Here is a 26097-nt window from a genome sequence, read left to right on the forward strand (position 1 = left end):
TCTCTCTTATCCTCTCTTATTTCTCTATTTTCATTTTTCTTCTCTTCTATACTCACCCTTCTCTCCCTATTCTCTCTTCGCTTTCTTCTTTTGATAAAAATGATATAAGTTGTATATGTAAAAAAGTAATTCAATTTTCTTATATTTCTAAGTAATCAAGGAAAATTACTTTCTAGTAGAGAAAACACAAAAATAATGTCCAAAAAATTAAAAATTAAAAAAAATGTAAATACTGATTTAATCTTTATATAGTAAAATTTTCATTTTTATCTAAGAATACACTTTTCAAATATTGTATTTTTCAAAATATAGAGACCACCTAATTAGTTTTACTAAAATAGAAGAATAAAAACTAATTAGTTTTATTAAAATAGAAGAATAAAATAGTAGTATTTTTCAAATTACAGGGATCAACTAATTAATTTTCTTGAAGTAGAGGGACTACATAGTAGATTGACTAGAATGAAATAATGAAAAATTTAACAAAGAAATCAAATAATTCAATAGAAGTAAAATATAGGATTAAATAGTATATTTTTCATAATAAAGAACTAAATAATTAATTTCATTAAAATATATAGACTAAATCGTAATTTATCCAAAATATTAATTTAAAAATATTATAAAAGACCTTTAAACTTAATTTTAATTTAAATTTGATATATTTGAATTATAAAAATTTCAAAACAGTAAAATAATTATTTTAAATTACTTTTTCTAGCAAAATTTAAAAATATTAGTTTTTAAAAAAATAAAATAAAATAAAATTTTAACTTAATTCCCAATAGCAGTTTGAGTGGAGGGCATTTACAATTATTGAATTTCTATGCCTGCAACTCATAGATAAGAAGTGTTGTCATTATTAATTTTGGAATAAGTAGAAGATCTAGGGATGACAAATTCTCAAACATCATCAGATCAAGTAAAAATTGAGCTAATGCTCATACTAAATATCAGAGTTATTAATTCTGGACCAAACTGGCTGATTGAATCAGTGAATTGACTCTCAAATCAGTTTGACTTTATAATTGAATCAGATAAGAAAGTGATCCGACATGACCCAGTTGATCTAACAATTGAACGAGTATACCAGTGTGACTTGGTTGATCCGACCAGTTTAATTATTTAATTGAATCTCCTTCTCTTTTTTTTGTATAGAAAATTGAAATCAAAACATTATAAAAAATCTTTAAAATCAAAATTAATTGAACTAACTTGGTAGCTATGTGTTTTTCATTTCAATATATTTATTTTTAATATATACTTAATATTTCATAAATATTAAAAAGAGAATTATCCATTTATTCATTATATTACTTAATACTTTTATATAAAATTTAAAAACAATATTAAAATTTATTAAATATAGCTCAATAAAGGTTAAAATTTTATTTTAAATAATTAAAATTTAATTAATTACATTTATTTATACTAATATGTATTTTATTTAATTAATTTAAATGTTTAATTAATTTTTAGTGACTCACTCGCTAAATCATTAACCTACTGATTGAACCACTAACCCATTCATTCAGTCCCTTCACCGGATCAACTTCTGGGATGGATTTAATAACACTGCCAGATATGGATAGGATAGTCTCACAACGCTGTAAACCCACCTCACAAATTATGATTATCTCATATCTAGTTATTTATTTATTTATTTTGATCTGAATCCATTTTTTATTTAGGTCAACTGCCGGTTCGAGTTAATTGAAAATGTAAATCTAAATCAGTCTTTAAAATCTCAAAATTCTGGATTAGATTTCAGTTCTAGTTCGCACTCTTGTTTTGATTTCAATCCCATTTGGTTATGTTCAAATCTAATGAGTCAAATTTTCAAGTTCTTTTAATTAAAAAAAAAATGGTTTAGCCTAAAACTGAATTGACCGATTCTAATTTAATTCCGATTTAGTTCAATCACAGTTCTAATTAATCACTGGTTTTGACCAATTTCAATCCTATCACGATCCAATTTAAATCAATTCGATTTCATTTCTGAACCTGCCTATAACCAAATCCACTTGCAGATACTTCATATGAACATCTATTGCTATGGACAAAATTAATGGTAGGATCATTTGGATTTGCCATGAAATAATGTAACCAATGAGGGAGCAAGTTGGCAAAGAGGCAACAGATCTTTTGTTATGGATGTACAAAAATTAGTTGATTGGCTTTGATTCTACGAAGTGGGGCTGCAAGCCTTTGCCAAGATACTCAACATTTGATTGCCATGGTCAGTTCCCTCCATTTAAAAACCAAATAAATTATTTTTTAAAATATGAGAAATTAAATCAAATCAAAATCAAAATAATTTGGTTTGATATATATAATAATGTTGGTTCGATTTAAGTTTTCGATTTAAATCGAATAATACACATTGAGCAAAGAGAATGAGTCTCTCAAGTAATCATGAACATAGCTAAAATTTTCACAATGAACACATGATCAACTCAACTCATTATGCAAGAATGCTGCAAGCAGTGCAGTCAATTCAATCAATAAACCAAGAAAATTGTATAAAGAAAGGTACTCAATATTCCTTTGTTCTAGGGCATACAATGTGACAAGAGCCAATTACCACAAAAACTATGAATAAAATAGATAATTAAAAAGATCATAATGGTATCATTGAAACAAGGTTGATTAGAACGCACACAACCAAAACCATGAACTAAAATATGGGGAAAAAGAATACTAAAATATGCAATTTCTAAAACAATTTTACTTTAGAGGTTAAAAGTTTAAAGCAAAGATAGGTCATCACGGTCTATCTTTACTTAGTTCAATGGTTGAAGGCATATTATTCTCACTTAGTAGAGTCAAGTTTGATTATATCATTTAACTTACTTAGCAAAAACTTAGGTAAGCATATGTCCGTAAATAGAAAATCTATAAAAAGAGAAAATATTCATTTAACCGTTTATCTTAATAGTAAGATTCAATTAAAATGAAAATGCAAATGTTAGGTTAATAAGGTTTTGTTCATTTTGTAATAACTTTTACATATAAAATGTTTTTTATGAAAATATTTTTTAATATTTAATTATAATGTTAAATCATACACGTGTAAATACACGTGTAAATATTTTTATATTTTAATAAAATTATTAAAATTTAAAAAAAATAATTTTCTTTTTAAAAAAATCATTTTTCCTAAAAATTATTTAATTTTTCCTTTAATTAATAAAAATATTTTCCATCTCATTTTCTAAATGGATCAAATGTTAGAAAATGTAAAAAATATTTGATAGAAAAATATTTTCTATAAAACAAATAAAACCTTAAACTTTAAAATGGGTAAAATGGATTAAACGATAAATTATATTATTGTCTTTAAATAAATTATTATTTAATTGTTGAAATTTTATGAAAGTAATATCCAAGTCCTTATTTTTTTTAAGAAATTTTTTGCAAAGAATATTTTTGTAAAAAAAAAATTATTAAAGTTATTGAATATTATTTATTGAATTTATTAACTTCATGATTTTTTGAAGGGAAAATATAGAAATGGATGGATTAATTTATAATTTTTTTTATAACTTTTGAGGAGCATATTGTTTATTTTGCACAGACCTAAACTTCAAATAAATGGACTCAATTTTTGAATTTTGTGTTTACAGGTACAGAACAGAAGATGTATAATTGCAATGGTCTCTTCCTATCTGCAATTATGTGCATTTCAATGTACAATACGAACATCAATCAATAATAAATGGTAAAGAATAAGTGATGACAACATCTCCAAGATCCTGAAATGGAAGAAATATTAATGAGAATGGTGATGAAGATGAAGATGGGTATCCATTTTCTTGCAGTGTTGATAGGCACGAATTAATCTTTTCTGAAATCTTGCAAGATTTAACCTCACATTTTGGCTGTCAAGATAGATTTTCTTGGTGTACTGCCAACCCTTTTGTGCTATGCTTCTTGGGTCTTGTAGAACAGGATCACTTTTATCATATTTATCAGACAATGAGCTTTCCCTGGGCATAATTTGGTACCCAATATACTTCAAACCAAGTTTCCTAGCAGGCTCTCCATAATATGTCTCCGCTGCCCATTCTGTTCCAAGAGGAATCACTTGTATGAACACTGAACCAGGCTTCATAAACAGAAAATGAGTCATGGCAGCACCATGAACACCAATCATCACTTCACTCGAATTAAGCGACCGATAAATCTTTGCCAGTTCTGTTGTCCTGTCAGGCCTCAAAACTTCAACTCTGAATCCAATTCCTTCAGCCATCTTCACTAACAAATCTCCATTAGTTATAGCTCTTGATGCATTTCTAGATAAGATAACCAATTTAGGTCTCTTCATTTTTGCCTCTTGAACATCTTTTCTGAAATCTAACAAGTTTCCTGATGATGGGGATAAAGATTGAACTTTCTGTTCTAGTTTCTTCTCAGCTTCTAGTTCCTCCTGTTGAATCAAACCTTTAATTCGAGGCCAATAGGCTTTGTCTAGGAGATTTCGAAAATCGACAATGTTCTTATTCCCTTGCATCAAAGAAGGATCCACAGTGAGTTCATCATGGATTCTGAGACCAACAATGACTTCAGGGAAGCAATGAGTTCTCTTATCCCCACTAAAATCAATTGCAGGATAATCCGAAAGATGCGAAAGAATGTCCCCATACTTCATCATCCACCAAGAATGATACTCAAGCATAACAAACACAACTTTCTTGTTCAGATGCTGGCATGTAATGTACAAAGGCAAAATCCCATCATTGAATTCGTGATAAACGTTTCCAGTATAGCCTCCTGTCGAAAAGACCACCGCCGGTACATGATGTGTGACATCACATTGGTGGTGAATTGCAGATTTTTCTTGCTTTGATATGAGGTCTAATTGATCAATTGTATCCATAACACTTGTTTCCCATTTTCTAGTGTAAGGTTTGATCATTTCACGCTGGAATTGCCCATCTTCTTTAATCAAAGTACTGGTATTACTTGAGGTGTAGAGGATGATTGAAGAAGAAGCAGATTGTGTTCTTACATCTCCTTTCATAATACAGATATCTGAACGAAAACTGCTCCTATCACAGCATATGGTTCCTGAATTTTTAAAAACAAAAAAAAGATTGTGTAAAAAAATTGGGAAATAAACAATCACATGTCTTCCACGGAATCTGTCACTTTCCTGGAGCCAAACAGCTCAAGATTCCCAGAAACAAAAACCCAAAAAAAAAAAAAAAGAAATCAGATTCTTCCATTTTTCTGATCTTGATTTTTTTTTTTAACTTATATGAGCCAGGAATTCTGAAAAAGTAGTAATCATCAGCTTTACAGTCTGTTAGCACTGTTTGATTCGAACTTGACACACGTTTTAATTAAAACAGAAAAAAAGCTAAAGAAGCCAGAAAGATGCAAAGAGAAACATTGAAGAATTACTAACCGTTCGAAATTGAAGAACATAACGGAGCCTTTACATCAGCAACAAGCTCATCATCATTTTCTATAACAAATGAATCTGCAAAGAACGTAAAACCCATAAACGTATGCCCAAAAAGAAAACAAAAAAAGAGAACAAAATATGGGAAATTAAATAAAAATAAGCAAAACCTATGAGAGAGACTTACACAAGAGAGAGAAAGCAGAGGAAGAGCAAAACAGGTGAGGTAACAAAATAAGGCAACAAGAGAGAAGAGAAAGAAGCAGAAGAGAAAGAAGCTTAGGTCTTTTCCTCTTGTAGTAACCAGAGTTTGCACAGACAAAAGCAAGAGCTTCATCATCTTCCGCATGTTCACCTTTCCTCAACTGATGGTAACGATGGCAGTGCACCATCTTCCCTACCTATATATATATATATATACCCAAATATTTAAAAAAAAAAATCTTTTTTCTCTTCTCTTTTATACTTTTTGCGATTAGAAGAGAACAGAAAAGAGCAGAGCCTCAGAGCCCCTGTTCTATGCCAGTCCAGGTTTTGAAATGAACCCGACAAAGACAGAGAAGGAAAGCTTTCAATCCAGCTAGTTGTGAAGCAAACACAGTTAAGCAAAAACCAAAAGAGACGTATATGTAAAGAACAAACAGGTGGGTATGTGCGTTAGAGGTATTCTGGGGAGGCGCTTCTTGGGTTGCTCTGTTTTTCGTGTTTTAGAGATAAGAGAGTCTTCCAAGCCCAAATAGTTGCGTAGAGAAAAGAAGGTTACATAAAGGATTTCACGGTTTCATATGTATAGAGAGAGAGAGAGAGAGAGAGAGAGAGAGAGAGGGACTATGGGCGGAGCTGGTGATGGTGGTGGTGGTGGAGGCGGCTAAAGCAAACGAGGCGGCTAAAGCGAAGGAGGCTAATATGAGCTTTTCAAAAATGAACTGTAATACCAACAGCAGTCAGATTGCGTGTAACAAGGGAATTCAAGACCATGATAATTAATTAATATAAAAATATAAAAATTAGACTAAAAGATAATTAAAAATAAAAATATAAAAATTAATTAATATATTTTTTAAATTAAATACCTAGAAAAATCAATTAGTTTTTTTTTTTACTTATTGTACTTCACGCGTCTTTTGTATGCGTGTGGAACTTGTCACTCGTTTTTGCGAAAAATCACTGCCATTGTTTGTTCTGCCCAATCATTTTTTCATACACGCTTATTACTCGTAGAGTCGTAGGAACGGCAAGCCAACCAGTAAGATACTCGCAACGATTATTCTATTTAAATATAAATTTAATTAATATTTTAATATTTAAATTCATTTTAAATTAATTAATATTATTAACTATATTTTAAATCTAATTATATATTACTTTAATTCATTTTAATATAATTTAATCTGATTGAACACATGAAAATACTAACATATTCGTATTCCTATTTTTATAATTAAAAAAAGTAATTTTATATCAAAAATTTTAATTTAATAATATTGACTCATTTAAAAACTTAAAAATATTCAATTTAAATTTATAATTAAATTAATTAAAAAGATAATATAACTCTTTTGTTTAAAAATAATAAATAATTTCACTTTATTATTATTATTATGTATGAGTAAATATTAAAATATTAATCTTTATTATTAAAAAGGGCAATGGTTAAATGCTTGAATTATGAGAAAAATTTTATGAAATAATTATATATGAAAAAGGAATCTCAAATTTTAGTCAAGATTTAAAAATTAATGGGTATCTTACTCTAATAATAAATAAAAAAAATTAAAAATATGTATTAAGTTCAAATTTCACCAAATATAATTTCCCTCATCAATACTAAGACAAATCAAAATTTAAAATCTCCTCATTTATATTGTTAATACTATAAATTTCAATTTAAATTTCATTCTAATATTTGAACCAATTGAATCTAATATTTAAATATTTTAAATTTATTAGAATTTATAATTATTTCTAATTCATTGTACATGGAAGTAAAGACTTAAAGCTTATTTGAAATTGTGGGTTAAAATTAGGGGAGAGCAATTTTCGGTTTAAACTGAAAAATCGAACCAAATCGAGTTAATTCGGTTTAATCAATTTGGTTTTAAAATTCAATCGGTTTGGTTTGGTTCGGTTTATAATTTTGATAATTTTGGTTAATTGGTTCGGTTCGGTTATTTTCATAAAAAATAAAAAAAAACGAACCGAACCGAAATTATTAATATATATATATATCAAGGAAATCAAAGAAAATTGAATCGAACCCTAAGATTTAGGTTCGATCGGTTTAAAACCAAACCAAATCCAATTGAAAATCAAATGCTCAATTTATAAATTTCGGTTTGATCGGTTTAAAACCAAACCGAACCGATATTTATCGGTTTGGTTCAGTTCAATTTTCTCTTATTAATCGGTTTGGTTCGATTTTTAAAATTTTTAATTTTCGATTTTCGGTTTTATCGGTTCGGTTTGGTTCAGAACTGAACCGACCGTTTGCACACCCCTAGTTAAAATTATTTTTTTAAAAAGTATTTTTTTAATAGTTGAAAAAAAAAAGCTTAAAATACTTATTTTATTTTTTAAAAAATTTTTATGATTTAAATATGTTAAATAAAAATTAAATTTTAAAAGTTCTATTGTCTTTAAGATACTAGATTTTCAACATCCACTTGAATGATAATTTAATTTTGCAGAATGGTTCAAAGGGGCAACCATAAACTACGTTAGGCCACCTATTCATAAGCTGGATATATTGGCAAATAATAAATATTCATGATATTCTCAATGGTATTTATGGAGTGGGACTGAAGAAAAGACTTGTAGACTTTGATGGGTTTTTTTTTGGTTTTTCCTTAGATAGGCTTAGTCATGATTTGGTTTAAAATTGAAAGCAATTAAATCTGTGTTTGATTAAAACATAAATGAATTAGACTGAAACTAAATTGAAATCGTTGAATTTAGTTCCTTATTAAATTGCATTTTTGTAACTAGAAAAAAAAATTGAATCATTAATTTTAAACTGAACTATATCTAATCAGATTGAATCAAAATCAAAATATTATAGGGTTTAAAGGTCAATTTAACGTTTCGGTGAACTATGAACCAACGATTCTATGATGGTTCAAACTGAACCTGACCACCGCCAGGTCTAATCTTAGATTGTGGTTTCCTCTACATAGTTGAATTATGATTCGAAAGTTCTAATTGATAGGGTTTAGCATTCGGTCAATTTTCTTGATTTAAACCGAATTATGTTTGCCCTGACTTGTTGATGTTATCTATAATTGTAAGCCTAGTTTGGCACCAATGCAATTAGTGGTGGATGACATCCTTCAGCAAATTTGTGTGTTTATATATGCTTCTTGATCTAGCAATTTGGTGGCAATTTAGGTACATGTGCATTGTCATTGAGTTCTGATATTGTATTCATGGAGGAAACCACAACCCACAAGCCTGTATATGAATTTGCTTGTGATATAGCAAGATTTTTCTAAATAATGGATAGACTTTATTATAATTAAAATAAGATAAACTAAATCCATATATGAAAATAAAAGGCGTATTGGCATGTAAAGTCAAATCTTATTGCGTTTTAATAATTTTATTCAATAATTTTTTCAATTTTAACAACGGATCAAAATTTCAAAATTTATAAAAATTTGGTTTAAAAAGCACTAAATTATGACGTTAGAGCATAAATTTTAACGAGCAGCGTCAAATCACAATTCTTAAAGATTTTTCTTACTTAAATCTGATTTATGAATTCAAGTTATAAAAAGTATATTAGAAACTCATCCATTAAATATATAGATATTACATATTTATATATTGAGTTCATAATAAATCAGACTTAAATAAGAATTTTACTTATTCATAAGGATATATGAGTAATTAAAGAAAGATTTTTTTAGCATTTGTGACGAGAGAAAATCAAATACTTTGAGAGAAAAATAATAAAGATAATAATAAGAAAATTAATCCCTACCATTTTGAAATATAATTTTAAAATTGTTAAATCAAAATTCATTAGTACATTTATAATTGATTGATCTTAATTTTCTTTGTCACCATTCAATTTCTATATATATTAAAATAAAAATAGAAAATTTTACTTAAACCTGCCCAGCAACTCCTCAATATATTTTTATTAATCGATAAAAAAAATTATTTTGCAAACCCACTAAATTTGATTCCAATTTCCAAGCACACAGCAACTTTAAAATTTTTTTGTTCTTTAAAAAAAAAAAAACAACTTGAAATATTTTTTATATTTTATTTTGGTTTTTTGGGTCACGTGACCACTAGCAACTTTGCCTGTTTTGGAACAAAAACCGTGGTAGGCACGTGAGTATCTCTTTCTAGGTTATGGGGCTGGCTGGAGGATGTTAGAGTTAGACCCACGTGCTTGCAATTTATTCATTTAATATATAATTGAAAATTTTTGATATTTATGTAAGACTCTATTTCATTCAAAATATTAGTTTAGTTAATAAAAATATAACTTTTTCATTAACTAAAATTTGATAACACTAATTTTATATATATAATATATATATATATATAAAATTAGTGTTATATATATAATTTTACAAAAAAAAATTTATGATACTTTAAATTTTTAAAACTTCTCATGACATATTTTAATTTTTATAAAAATAAAAATAAAAATAAAATATCATTCAAATATTAATAAATATCAACATAATCAGAGTTTACACGAAATTTTAAAGATATCTTAATTTTATTTTACAAGAGTTGAAGTGTCATGGGATATAAAACTTTTTATAATAAAGTTTAAGTATAAAATAGTATATTTGATATATATATATATATATATATATAATTAATTAGAAATATTTTTCTTCAATAATGAGAACAAAATTATTTAAATTCTTTTTATATCATATTTCTAATTATCTTTAATATTGAAATTCTAATTAATTACAATATTTTGATGAAATAAAATAATTTAAAATCACAAATAAGTGTATTAAAAAGTTATATAATTATGAGTATATCATATAATTAATTAATAAAAATTAATAACTTAATTGACAAATATATAAAGGAGTGATTTGTGTTCTATTGACCATATATCATATGCATTTTTATATTTTTTTATTATAAATGCAAACCCATATGTATTTTATTTTATGTATACATAAACACAAATGCATGAGATGTATATATATATATATATACACACACACTATAGATAAGAGGGCAATTGTCCCTCTTACTCTTGGCTAAAAAAAAAAAAGTTTTAATTTTAAAATCAAATTGGCTCCTCATCATGAAAGTTTGCCCCCTTTATTATTCTTACTTTCAATAAAGTTTAAAATGATAAAATTAAAATATGTGAAGTAAAAAAATCATTTTGTTGAGAACCATTGCTATAAATTCTTATTGTGTGAATCATATTATTACTTTTTCTCTATATTTATATTTTTTTATTAAAAAAATTATAGTGATTTTATGGCAACCATTAATTACAGTAGGTCTCATAATAATTAACGATTAAAATTAAATCAATTTCACTAAATAAAAATTCTTATTTTATAATTTTTTTTATAACAAATTTGTTTGAGAAAGGAAATTAAATTTTAATACCATATATGTATAAAATTATTAAAAAATCGTGCATAAAATATGATATCAATAAACTTTAACTTAATGGTATTAAAATCGTCTTCAGATTTCTAAAGTCTTGAATTCGAGTCTTAGTTGTAGCTATATATATATATATATATATACATAGCTGCGACTAAGACTCGAATTTGAGACTTTGTAAATCTGAGGACGACTTTAATACTATAATTTATTTTTAAGGCATTGTAAAAAAATTCTGTTGTTTGCAATTATCTAATATTTTGTTATCATCTTTGGTAATAATTTATAATCATTAATTATAAAAATTCATAAAATATGAGTTAATTGAAATTTAAAAACTATTGTAAAAAGTATTATTATTGAAATCATAAATAATTATAAACCTTAATCTAAACTTTCGAATAATTTTATTCCTTTAACATAGTTTTAATATATATATATATAATTATTTTTGCCATTTATTTAAAAATTCATCTTCGCCACCGATTTTCTCTTATCATTTTAAATTTTAACAGTGTTTTCATAAATAAAATATTTTTTCATGAAATAAACGATTTCATGTTTTTAATATTTAAGGCACTTAGGGACGAAATTCTAATTTTTATTATATATATTATGCAATCATGCGTGTGTGTGTCTATATATATATATATATATATATATATATATATGTGATGATGTTTATTTTTTGCCTTTACAATATTTTCAAGGTATTCAAAGTGGAACCAAAAAACTTTCACCACCGCCGATTATAATATAACAATAAAAATTATAAAAAAATCTTTATAATAAATATAAGCATTATAAAATTATAGTTTTGATTATATGTAAATATATAAAAAAAATTATTATTTTAAAAAATTAAAATCAATTGGTATCAAAACTTTTACATAAAATTCATAGATCTAAAATTAAAGAAATAAATATAAACCCAGAAAACTAAATTATATGGCATGATAATATAAGATTAAAGAAAATAATGATCATTAAAATTAATTAAGGAGACATAAAAAATTGGATACTTTCCACACAAAAAAAAAAAGATACTAGTACAACTATAAAGTAAATATAACATTTAAAGATAAATATATATTTAATTTGATTGCTTCAAAATTTGCATGATCATTAATTTTAATTTATCTACCTTGTAGGTATGTAAAAAAAAATAATAATTTAAATAAAATAAAGAAGAGAAAGCAAAATAAGAGAAAAGATAAAAGAAAAAAAAATAAATTTCCTCATAAAATGAGAGCAAGAGGGAAAATAGAAATAAAAAATTTTCATCCAATTTTAAATTGTATGATAGAAAATTATTAGATTAACTCGTATTTAATTTTAAAATAACAACTACCAATCAAAATTTAATTTGTAAAATATAAATTTAGATAATTAATTTTTAATTGAACTTTTTTAATTATTTAATGACAATCAAGCAATATTAATATTGTAATTTAATTTATAATATATAAATTATAATATATAATTTATAAATTATAAGTGTATTAAAATTAACTGTAATTTAATTTATAATATATAAATTATAAATTATTAAAGTACAATAAAAAATTTAAGAGTTCTAGTTAACAAAAAAATAAAATTTTAATACACTTATTTAAAATTTTTTTATAAATATTTTAAAAAAATAAAAATATTGAGAAATTAATTAATGAAAAATTAAAATTCCATTATACCTATTAAAATATTTTAAGAAACATTTAACATAAATAAGTGTATATTAATAATGACCCTTATAAATAAGTGTAGAATCTAATATTTCTTTAAAATGATGTCATCTCTTAAAGTCTCATATTAGTGTAAAATTTATGATATTTTATGTTTAGTAAGGTTAGTCAACCCATTTAATAAGAATTCTAAGGTGAAATGATACGTAAAGAACATATCATCCCCAAAATTAATTATAACATTTTAGTTGTTATATCATGGTCATCTTGTCTAAAAAATCATATTTATGATTAAATACCATGGGCAGCTGTTGTTTCTTGCCACTAATAGACTTATTTTTTATAAATATATGAAGAAAATAAAGAGGAAAAAAGAAAGAAAATCTATTATAGTTGCTTCTTGATGCTTAGCAATTGATTAGATAAACAAGGCAGTCAATGGCTTTGAGAAAGAGACTACTCAACCTATATATTATCATGATCACTAAGGTTAACAAAAAAAAAAAAAAAATCCTTTCTTAGTCATATTTGTTGATAAATTTTGATTTGATTGAATATTTATCTATATAATCCAATTTAAAATTTATGTAATTAATAGAAAATTAATAGAATTCAATTAATTGCATAAGGTATCCTAACAAAAATATAGTCTCCAATTTTATTCATTTTTTATGACTATATATAATATATATCATCGTCCTAAAAAATATTTTTCACATTTTTTTAATATTTTGGCACTAAAAAATAGTTATTAAAAAATATTTTTCTGATCAAAAGAAAAATTAAGTCACTTTTAAAAAAAATAATTTTTTATTTTTTAAATAAAATAGTTATTTTTTATTTTTTAAATTTTAATAATCTTATTAAAATAACACTCATATGTATGACACAAACAGATATAATTAGTTTAATAATATAATCAAATAATAAAAAATATTTTTTAAAAAATTTTTTATAAAAAATAATTTTATATATAAATTATTTTTTGCTAACAAACAAGTTTTAATCTATCATATCATGAATTTATGGAGAGATGATTTGATAATTACATGAATTATTAATTTAATAATATATATATTATATTACACTCAATTTTGGATCTAAGAAGGTCTAATAATTAAAATAAATGTAATTGCTATGAGAGTGATATTTGGCATTATGATAATAAAAGAAGTGAACATCTAATGAAATAATTAATATTTTTATAGATCTTACTTGCGAAGATTGTGTTGCCTCTATATATTAATAATCTTCTTTAAAATAATAATAATAATAATAATAATAATAATAATAATAATAATAATAATAATAATAAATTGAATTATGCTATATAACATGACTAAATTCACAAATGAATTAGTTAAGGGGAAAGTGAGTATTTGTCATTTTACTCTGCAACATCTTAGGCAACACTACATAATTTTTTTTAAAAAAATCATTTAATCTTTTATTGCATAACGTAAAAAAAAAAAAAAAAAGAAATTGAACTTTATCCTAATAATTATGCCTTTTACACAATTACTTGTAATTTTTTTACTATAGAACTTCTCAATTATGTTTCATTATCTTCTATATATTTTGATTTATTATAAAATTAAAACCAACAAAAAAAAAATTAGACTATGAATGTTTATTTGAATGTAATGATAACTGTTAGAGGCTATCACCCTCTTAAATTTTTAATTTTTAAGTGAGAGAAGATTGAACATAGATGTGTTTTTAATAAAATCGCATTTAGCATTTATTTATTGATAACACAAGAAATTCTTGGAATGTGTAATTACTGCAAGAGAATTTTCATGTAGAGGAAATCTCCAATATCTTGGCTATTCCTATCGATATGATCTGAAGGCCTAATATGTTGATTTGGCATTTTTCTAGGAAAGGTAATTATGATGTGAAATCAGGCTATCATGTATCAAAAATGTTGTTGAATGAGTGAATTAATTCTGCCTATGCCGGTCCCGGTCCCTCATCGCAATGCAACCTTGAATCCTTTTAGAGAGACACATGGAAGCTTCGCCTACCTCCCAAACTGTCTATTTTTCTATGGTGCTTGCTCAGACAGAGACTGCCAAATAATGAGCTTCTTAACAAATGGTTACATCATATTCCAAAGGAATGTGCCCATTGTGGAAGGTTGGAAACACACTAGCACTTACTTTTTACTTGTCCTTGATCCCAGTAATACTGGCTTTCTTCTCCTTTTTGCTTGCGTTCATCTTTGCTTTCATCGGAGTCGATGATCACTTCTCATCTATGATCTCCAACTGAAGACTTCAATCTCATAATCTTGTTTGTTTTTCTTCTCTGGCATTTATGGAAGAGCAGAAACCTTATAGTCTTCAAGAATTAGACATTAAAATATAGAGAAGTCATTTCCTTAGCTATATCTCAGTTTGAAGAATTCTGTGAAGTCCGAAATCCTCTTTATTAGAGGGCAGCAATCCCTGTTCATTTGGAGGTTCCTTGGTCCCTTCCCTAAATGGGCACTATCAAAATCAATTTCGATGCAGCAGTCGATGGTAAGCAAAATGTTGGATTAGTGGCTGTAATAGCTAGAAACCACTTAGGCTATCTATGGGGTTGGTCTAGTAGAAAACATTGTTTTATATATAACCCTCTTACCTTACAAGGCTAGCTTGTCGAGAAGCTGTTCTTCTAGCAAAAGCTAAGGGTTGGAGGAATGTTACCATTGAAGGAGATTCTCAAATTAGTATAGATGCATTAAATGAAGTTACAACACCTGTAGATGTTCAAGGCTTAATTCATGACATTCACAGCTTGTCCTCTATATTTGATAACATTAGCTTTTCCTTTGTAAGAAGAGGTAGCAACAAGGCGGCTCACTCTCTAGCCTCCAAAGCCCTTAGAGACCCTTTTTTTTATGTGTAATCTTTTGGAGCAAGTTATTTTTGTATCATAAGAAAATGAGAAGCATAAAAGGAACAACTTTCCTTTTGTACCAAAAAACAGGAATGACTATTTTTTTTTTAGTTTTTTTTATTAATTTAGATTAAACAATTAAAAATTAAAAATTAAAATATATAATTATATTATTACATAAATTTAACACGTATTTTTTACTTTAACTTTTAATATTAAGTTTAACAATCATATTTTTTAATAAATAAAAATATACATAAAATTTCTAAAATGACAGATTAATTGAGTTAAAAATATATTTTTATTAAATTAAATAATTTTATGTATAAATAATTTAATTGTTAAAAATAAAAATAAAAGTAGGTTTTTTGGTGTTTTAATCATTTGGGTAAATGATAAGTTATTAATATTCTTAGAGCTACTGCTGAGAAATTTTTTTTAATATATTAATTGAAAAGTATTAAAAAATTATTTAAAATAAAATTTAATAAATTTAAATTACAAAAATGTTAAATAAGCTTATGTACTTTAAGTAGATGGTCAAATAAATTTAAAATTAAAGTTTTAATCAAATAAGCTCTTGTACTTTGAATAAAGCCCAATATGTTCACACCTAATAAAATATTATTTTCTTAACAATAAAATATAATTTTCCCCCTAATTTTAAATATTAAAAATTATTTATTAATTTTTATTAAAATTAAATTTTTTTAAAAAAGAAAAATATAATGAATAAAAATTATTTAATATTAAAATTATTATTTTAATATTTTATTATTTTAAAATAGAATACTTATTATTAAAAAATAATATTTTATTACACATAAATTTATTTGACTTTATTTAATGAATACAAAGATTTATTTAACTCAAAACTTAATTTTTAACCAGTTTAACTCTTTATTTAAGGTACATGAACTTATTTTTTTAATTTTAAATTTTATAATTAAATTAAAAAAAAAAATCAAACAAAGATATAATAGTAAGCACATATTTCTGATTTGTTAGTTGCAAAATGACCAGAACAAGTTGTGGATTTGGACCGTTGGAAGAAGATGAGAAGTGAATTATTTTGGGGAAATTATCCAACTCCCAATTTCCATGAGCTGGTGGTGGACCACCACCCACCACCATCACCAGCAGCAGCAGATAGCAGACACATGAGAGCTACATGCAAGCAGCCAAATTTGATAAGACATTAGCCCTAATTTTCTTGCAATCACTTTTCACACTTGAAGAAATTTTCATTTTACTTTCAATTAAAGTTTCAATTTCTATTTGCTTGTCTTTTACTTCTTCTCTTCATCCATTTTGTTTTTTAATTCATATTCTCCATCAAATAATAGTTGCTTAATCATATTTGGATTCTTGAAATTTGGCAATTTTTTTATTTGATTTTAATTGAATTATTTATTAATTTATGAGTTACAAGACAGGCTTATAACCATTAAATTAATTTGGTAAATGATTTCTTTCTTTTTATTATTATCAATTAGGATTACATGAAAAAAAATTATAATCTAGCTTGTAATTTTTTGAGAAAATTTTAAATTAACAAAATTAATTTAATAATTGGTAATTTGATTAAGAAAACAAAATAATTCATGATAGGGTTGTGCACGATTTTTATTCTCAAATTAAACTGAAAGATCGTATTGAACCGATAAAAATCGTATTGAATCAAAGTTATTTTAATACTTTAGTTCAATTTTAATGCTGCATTAAGAATCAAATCAGAATTGTACTGAACCGAAATTAAATCGAAAATCGAATTTATATATGTGTTTTTTTATATTTTTTTATATGTATTATATAGTTTTAATATGATTATATATATTTATATATGTATATTTAATTATAAACTAAATATAATATAATATAATATTTTATTTTTTATATATTTTTAATAATTTTAGTTATAAATATATTAAATTATTTTATAATTCTTAATTGTAAATGTTAATTCATAATTATATTAGTATCTTATAGTTAAATATTATATAATTAATAAATAGTTAAAGTATATATTATATAATATATTATTTATATTATATAATATATTTAATTTTAAATTATATATATATTTTTTATAATTAATAATTATATAATTTAAAAATAACTAAAAGATATATTACATGATATATTATATATTAATAACCTAATTTAAAATTTAAATGTTAATTCAATATTACTTTTGACTATGATTTCTTAATGTGAAATAAAATTAAATTCTCACCTTCTTATTAATGGGATTAAAATGTAAATAGAATAAAAATATAAAATTTATTAATATTTTTATATAAAGATTAAATAATTAATTTTATTAATAAAAATAGATTAATTTTTTTTTTTAATAAAGGCATCCCATGATCAGCTAGGGCAGAATCCTAGAAAATGACGCCCCAAAGATTTCGGCCTTTTTATTTATATGATGTCTGTAAAGAACCCAACTCCTTGATTTGTGGATTTACCGTTTTTCCCGTCTCGAAATCTGCAGAATTTATGTGCTACGCATATACGTGAAATTTTATAAAATTTTCTATTTCAATTTTAATTATTTTTAAATTAAAAAAAAATAAATTTTATATATTCTGAGAGAATGATGATACATGGAAATTTGCTCTAAATTTAATTAAAATTTACTCTTAATTGATTGAATTCACTCAAATTTTTTTTTATTATTTAAAAATATTTAAATTTATTTAATTATATAAATTTTAATTAATAATTTATATTTTAATAATAATTTATATTTTAAAATTTAATAACTCAATAAAATATTTAAGTTCTCTTTATTTAAAATATAATATATAAAATTTAAAATATTATTATAAAAAATATATTTTATATTTAATTAATTATTTATATAAATATATTCAAATAATAATAAATACTCAATATTCAAAAACTTAAATCCAATTCGAACATGTCACGAATATTATTTTTTTAAATATAAATTCATTCTAAACTCAATTATATACCATCTAAATTAGTCTCATTAGAATTCGATCGAATCCAGCAACTTCCCATCCATAGATAAGTGGGAAAGATAATATGAAATTTTTTATTATTTTATTTTCATTTAATCATTAACTCTCTTATTTTCTAAAAAAATATTCATGTCTATCTTGTATATCTCCATTTCTATACATGTAATTTTATTTGCAAAATTCTATTTCAAAGGGCTAATTTACTTTATGTTGTCCCTATTTAAGAGCCCTAAATCTGATGGGCTGACTTAGGCCCAAATAATCAACAGGCCTAGATATCTGCATTCTGGGCTCTAGTTTGGCTTAACTTGCATAATTTTATTTATTTATTTATTCAATTTTTTAATTTTAATTAAAATTTGATTATAAAATATTATAATTTCAAAGATGACTTAGTAATTATCAAAACATATTTCTTATATTTTTTCAATTAGACTATAGCTAGAAACATTAATTCTATAACCATATGACATTTTCTTTTAAATACCGAGGCTCTATTTGTTCTGTTGAAAATATTTTTTATATTTTCTTAATGTTTGACATATTTAAAAAATTGATTAATAAAAAATATTTTTTTAATGAAAAAGAAAATTAAATTATGTTTAAATAATGAATTTCTCTTTTAAAAAGAAAAAATTATTTTTCAGATTTTGATAATTTTATTAAAATTTAAAAATACTTATATATATATATATGATATAAATATATGTAATTACAACTAAATAATGAAAAATATTTTCATAGAAAATTTTTTTTAAAAAATAATTTTTATGAAAAATATTTTCTATTAACAAATTATTTTTTATAAAATAAATGAATTTTAAGTTTAAAATGTAAGGCTTCTTTAGTTTTTTTTTTTTTGCATTTTAATATTATTTTACATGATAGAAAAAATAATTGGATTTATAAATTAATAACAATAAGTCCATATCATAATTAATTATTAGATATTATACTCTTAAATAATAATCAACTTTAGGATTTATACAAATAAACTTTAAATAGCAAACGTCTTTTTCACCTTTAAAACAAAAATAGCAACATCACATATTTTTCATTTTTATTTCAATCATTTCAATAAACTAACGTGTTACACGAGGATACATATATATATATAATCTGTTTAACTTTAAAAATGTTCAAATTTAATGTGGATAAAAATTCAATTTTTAATTTTCCTTATTAAATATTAAGAAAAATTTCGTAATTAATTTATTTGTAGAAAGTTTAAGAATTTATATAATTTTGTATTTTATCTTTTATTTTGTATGTGGTTTTATATAAACTTAATTTTGCACCCCAAATTAATTTTTTTTTACAAATTTTATTATTTAATAAAAAGTATTGTTTACTTCAAAAATAAAATGCTTAATAAAAAGTAAAACATATTATAATTTCAAAGCATCGGAAAGATGTTTATCATTTTTAATCACTTTATGTAAGTGTTAATTTGAATATATTATATTACAATTGAAAATCAATTTAAAATTTATTTATGAATATATTTAATTTTATTTAAAATAATTTATTGTTTTAGCAAAAATTTGTAAATATCATTTTTTAATGAAAATGATTTATATATTAATTCTCATCTCCTCCTCATGAATCTATTTATTTTTTTTTAAGTTATTTACATTGTTAAAATATAATTAATTAATTAACTAAAATTTTATTTCAAACTCTCATAATTATTATATATTAAATTTTTTATAAGATTTTACACATAAAATTCACAAAAAATCATATCAATAACCAATGAGTTTGAACTTAATAATATTTGGGTTGTCTCCAAAATTATGAAATTCTAAAATTGAATAAAAACCGACTATCTAAAAAAGAACAATACTGTGACAATAACATTCTCATAGGTCTTGCAACGACCCAAACCAAGGGGCCGTTATCGGCGTTAGGGATCAGATCAGTTTAAAGCTGCTGAAACCCGTAGCAAGCCTAAAACTTGTGAAACATACATACATTTCTACATTTCACCCTCTTAATATACATCAAACCATTATAACTTAGTCCTTTCTTCCATACATAAACATTCATAACATAATAATGGTTCATAATTTGAATCTTAACATACATAAGATTCAAAGTGTAATGGTTCAACATGTGTACTCTCCCAAGGGTTAACATAACATATACATCATCATACTTAAGCAATTATTACAATTTTTCTAATGTTCCTTTAATCACTAGCATAGTACTATCCATTTATAGATTACATATCCATCTACCCATATATCATACATAAAGAAGGGTTAAGACTAACCCTGATGCTCTCTCCTCAAGAAACTCTTGTAGTCCTACAACCCTACACCTGGGGGTTAGGGGAATGGGGTAAGCTTATACAAGCTTAGTGAGTAAACTAATCGTCATTTATTTCATCACTCATTCATACATGTGTAATGCATCATTCACATGGATTTTCACATTACAAACATTTCACATAAGATGGACATTATCACTAATAACTCACCAAACTTTCCTTTTAAACATGACCTGTGTCATGTACTCAAGGGCAACTATCAAATCTCCCTTGAAGGGCAACGTCAAAATCTCCCCTTAGGATTTAACATACGTAACATTACATAAACATAATATGAGGGGAGTAATGGGTCATCCAATATCCATTAATGCACTAACAGTAATTTATGCAATTATGCAACACCTTCGTGTTCTAAATACATACATCATAAATAAATATGACATGATGCATGAGGATATTCATTAATTACTTGTAAATAGTTTTTATTTTATTAAGGTTAGAGTTACTCACCTCTTTTAGCCTATCAATCTCCTTACTTGACACATGAGCTATCCTTGGATCCTTACCCTTCTGAGTCTCTTAAGCCCGATCCTATAAAATCGAATCCTAGAGTGTTATACAAGGCTTTAAAACTCTATACATAACATAAATATCCTATTTGAGGCTCTTAGGAACCATGAAATTAGGTTTTGAAACCTTGAAATCAAAGGAGAAATAAAGTGGATAAAACCAAGTTTGGCTGCTGGAGTCTTGGGTTTCGGTTGCCAAACCTTAGAATGTTAGGTACCCATTTTAGGTAGCAGCCACTACGATTGCCGAAATTTGGGACTTCGGCTATCAAACTTGGAAAATTTTTAGATTTTTTGAGAAAATATAAGTTTTGCCTGCTAAACCTCTGGCTTTTAACAGCCGAACCTAAGAATTTTTAGAAATTTCAAGTTGAAAACCTGCAGATCCCTTCTCCCATTAACACCCAAACTCAATTCAAGATTCCAAAACACAACCCAATCACATATACACATCCCTAGGGCCTAAAACAACTAGAAAACAAGCTTAATACCCACTACGTTAATCAAAACTCAAATCTTAGGTTTTCCCCAATCCCACACAGCATAAATTTCCAAAAACTTAACTTGAAACAACTTTTTATGAAATTAAAGTTATAGAAACCTAATTCCTCATCAACTCTCTTAGATCTACCTATTAGATAAAAAAGAAAAAAAAGTTACCTCTTTTCTTAGAGCTTGGAAATGAGAGAACCAAAGCCTCAAAGCTTGAATCCACTCTTCCACACTTCCAAATGGAAGAATCCACCTCCATATCTCGAAAATTTCTAGGAAATCTCTTCAAAAAGTTCCTTGTATGCCCCAGTAATTGAGAGAGAGAGAGAGGAAAAAAGAAAAAACTCAAGTGTTTTGAGCAGAAAATGAGCCGAGGTCTCTTTTTATACCCTCTTTGTCGAGGGACTTTCGGTTGCTAAAAGTTCAACTTTTAGCTTCTGGAGTTGATTCTGTCCAAATGAGCATTTGAAAAGGACTTTGGTTGCTGAAAGCCTATCCTTCAATTGCCGAAGTTTTTTTTGCCTAAAACAATCATTTTAAAACTTTTAAAGAATAAAATCCTTAAAATATTTTTTATTTTTTAAAAACATTTTGAACATTTTAAATACATATACATGAATGTATTTTCACATCTTACAGCCACTCTTTTATCAATGAAGTCTCAGTCTTCTTTAGAATATTTCGTCAAGGATAGATATTCCGATATAAGAAAATGGCGGGTATCACATTCTCCTCTCTTTAAGAACATTCATCCTCGAATGTTAAAATAAACACATAAAAGAAAACATAACAAACATAGCATGCAGAACATACGTAGAAAAAGTGGAGATATTATTGTATCATGGAATCGCGGGTTTTTCACATGTACTTTTCCATGTTGTGGCAGTTCCATAACACCTTGACCATAGGTATCTCTTTGTTCCTCAGTTTCCTTACTTGAGTGTCTATAATCCAGACATGTTTTTCAACATAAGAAAGATCTTTTGAAATTTTTATGTTTGGTTCACTTATAACCTTGTTCAACTTTGACACAGACTTCTCAACATAGAAACATGAAAAATTAGAGTATCCTTTCCATTTTTGGTGGCACAGCTAACTTATAAGATATATTTTTGACTCTTTGCAACACTTCATACAGTTCAATGTTCCTTGGAGCTAGCTTGCCTCTTTTTCCAAATTGGATGACACCTTTTATTGAAGATACCTTTAGAAGCACCATGTCCCCCTCCAAAAAAATCACTTCTCTCCTATGGAGATCTGCATAACTTTTCTGTCTACTGGCTGTTGTCTTCAACCTTACCCTAATTAAGGGCATTGCTTGATTAGTGACTTCTACCAACTCCGTTCTTGCACAGGTTCTTTCACCAATTTCCTCCCAACACATATGAGACCTACACTGTAATGCTTCAAATTTACAGATTGTAGACAGTATATTTTAGTAAGAAATTTAAATATTGAATATGGTATGTAAATTAGATTAAATGAGGGGTTAAAGTAAAAGTTTGTAAAAGACACCTATGGACTTTGTTGCAAAATTAATGAAGTTTGAGGGAAAATTTGAAATTTTCCAACTTAGCATCTAATTGAGTTTAGTTAAGGTTATAAAGTATGATTAATTAAGTTAATTAGTCACTAAGTGAGGACAAATGGCAAAGTGACACATGGCAAGAAAGGATAAATATCTTAGAGCACTTAATTGACAAGAGTTGTCTTTTTCCTTCATTAACCAGCCAAACCACTTCTCTCCTTTTTCTCCATTTTTCTTTCATTCAAGCTCTAATGCAAACCCTAATTCATGAATCTAAGATGCTATTTTGTGATGGAATTGAAGGAATTGAAGAACAAGCTATAAAATCAAAGTGAAAGTAAAGAAAGAATTCAGGAGTTGTAAGTTGAATTCAAGTGGGAGGAATTTGAAATTTCAAAGGGGAAAACAGCTAGATTGAACTTCAAATTCAAGGTAAGAATACTAATCTCTTCTTAAGTCTTGTACCTATTGAATTTGAGTTGAGGATTGATGGGAATTTTGGTGGAAATGATGAAGAAAAGTGAAGATTGAGTGAGCTGAAGGCAAACCAAGTGTGAGGCAGAATTATTGGTGTGGCTGACTAAGATTAATTTATAGAATTAGACTTGGAATTTTTCAAAAAAAAGTGGTTGTAATTGGGAGTAATTTGCTAGAAATAAGTTGAGGTAAATGCTTGTTTAAGCTTGTTATAAAAACTGTTACTTTATGAATCATTGTATGGTGATTGCCAGGATTAGTGAATCTAGTGAGCAGTCTGTACTAATTTAGCTATAAGTTGAGTTATAGAGATCCAATTAAAACGTAATTTAAACCAAAATTTTCTTAAGACATAGACCTACAATTTCTATGTTTTGACCTGGACTTAATTTTAAGGGTAAGGTAGCTGAAATTTTAGTGTAATTTGGTATTGCAAATTTGGAATTTATTGGAATCTAGCAATTTAGTCCTGTGACGTTTGTATAGTAAACAGAGCATAACTCCCTCTGTAAACTCTAATTGAGGTGCTGTAAGATGCATTAAAAACTGAAGACATAGGCCTAAAATTTTGCTTCAAAGATCCTGATCAAATTCTGGGTGTAAAGTACTTGAATGTTGAGTGCAAACCTGAATTGAAAATCTAGAAACCTGGAATTCTCAGGACAATGCATTTGTGAATAGTAGTTGGTAATTTAGCTAAGGCTTATAGCTATAACTTATAATATAAGCCTCTAAATTAAGTGATTCTTGAACCGTTGAAAACTTAAAACATGTAGAAAGATATTTTATGAAGAGTACTTTAATTGAATATGTCTTTAGAATGGTCAAATTAGCTTATGAACATGAACTATGAATTTTGTTTGTAACTAGAACTAGTTATGTAAAAACTGGACAGTACGTAGAAATTGGAGCATAACTTGAGTTCTATACCTTGGAATGGGGTGATTCCTGTTTTAAATGAAAGCTAAGACCCTAAGCTATAAATTGTATGAGACCATAATAGCTAATTTTGTCTTTAAAGTACCCAAGGAGTTGATAGAAAACAGGGTACCAAATAGGTATTCCCCTGAAATGATAATCTGCCTTCTTGAATAATTTGCACATAAAGGGGTAAAAATGAATTTCTACTCTTCTAAATTGGATCAAATTAATTTTTAATGAAAGTTAAGACATAAATTGACATGTTTTATTAAAGGAACTGGTCCCGAAAATATTTTTCTCTAGGTCTAATTATGATTGCAAAATGAGTTTGGGAATATGCCTTATGGGGAATTAACATGATTGATTCTAAATGCTATCTGAAAATGGTTATGTCCTTATTTTGAATATGAAATTGATTATATGATGATGCCAATTGGTGTTAAAATGATGAATGTCAATCCTTCCTTATTATAAATATGTAAACAAGTTTATGATAATGACAAATGATGTGAACATGATGAGTGTCAATCCTTTATGGATGTAAGAATGTTTGAATTACCTAATATCATGTTATAAGACTATTGAGGTGCAAGATTCCACCTAGATTAAAGATAGAAACTAAATAGTTTGGCATGCCAAATAGGGAGATAAGCTAGCAGATCTGCAAACTGAAATGAATATATATTTATGAGCACGTAAAGATGGCATCTGAAAGACAGTGTCACAACGCATGTATTGATTCTAAAAAGGCACGTAAGATGACACCTAAAAGAAGGTGTTGTTGTGGTGAAAAGAACACATAAGATAACATCCAAAAGAAGATGTTGCTGTGAAAAAGAAAAAATGTAAGACGACATCTGAAAGAAGGTGTTGCATTAAAATCCTAGTATCCGAAATAAGGAAAGTTATATCAGGAAGGAATTAGGCCATTAAACATAAATAATAAAATGACAAGCTTTCAAGTCAAATGAGTTACTCTTTTGTTAATAGATAACTTGTTGCCATATGCACATTTTATGAGCAAGATTAGTGAAATTCAATTAAAGAGTTAACAATGAAATGTTTTATTTATCTTTGTAAAAATTGTTTTTAATTGTTACTTGCTTGAAATTATTTTAATTAGTTGTTAAATGCCTACAATATGTGTAGTTGCAGATGACTATTAATTAGCCGTCTTAAGCTAGACATACACCACTAAGCTATATGCTTAGCACGATGGGTTTTTACTTCATGCAGGTACTAAAGTCGAAGGTTCACAGAGAGTAGATC

At 25.8% G+C, this 26097-nt stretch overlaps 1 protein-coding gene across 1 annotated transcript; it reads right to left on the bottom strand.

The window, feature by feature from the left end:
• Positions 1–3567: 3567 nt before the first annotated feature.
• Positions 3568–6366, bottom strand: LOC110651751 (xylan glycosyltransferase MUCI21). The gene is made up of 3 exons (XM_021807151.2): positions 5595–6366; positions 5411–5485; positions 3568–5070 (listed from the first exon to the last, which is right to left on the bottom strand). Exons 1-3 carry the CDS (start codon positions 5797–5799, stop codon positions 3773–3775), a joined length of 1578 nt encoding a protein of 525 aa, XP_021662843.2. The 5' UTR covers positions 5800–6366; the 3' UTR covers positions 3568–3772.
• Between the last annotated feature and the right edge of the window lie 19731 nt (positions 6367–26097).

This window comes from Hevea brasiliensis, chromosome 5 (genome assembly GCF_030052815.1).
Source record: "Hevea brasiliensis isolate MT/VB/25A 57/8 chromosome 5, ASM3005281v1, whole genome shotgun sequence".
Lineage (NCBI taxonomy): Eukaryota > Viridiplantae > Streptophyta > Magnoliopsida > Malpighiales > Euphorbiaceae > Hevea > Hevea brasiliensis.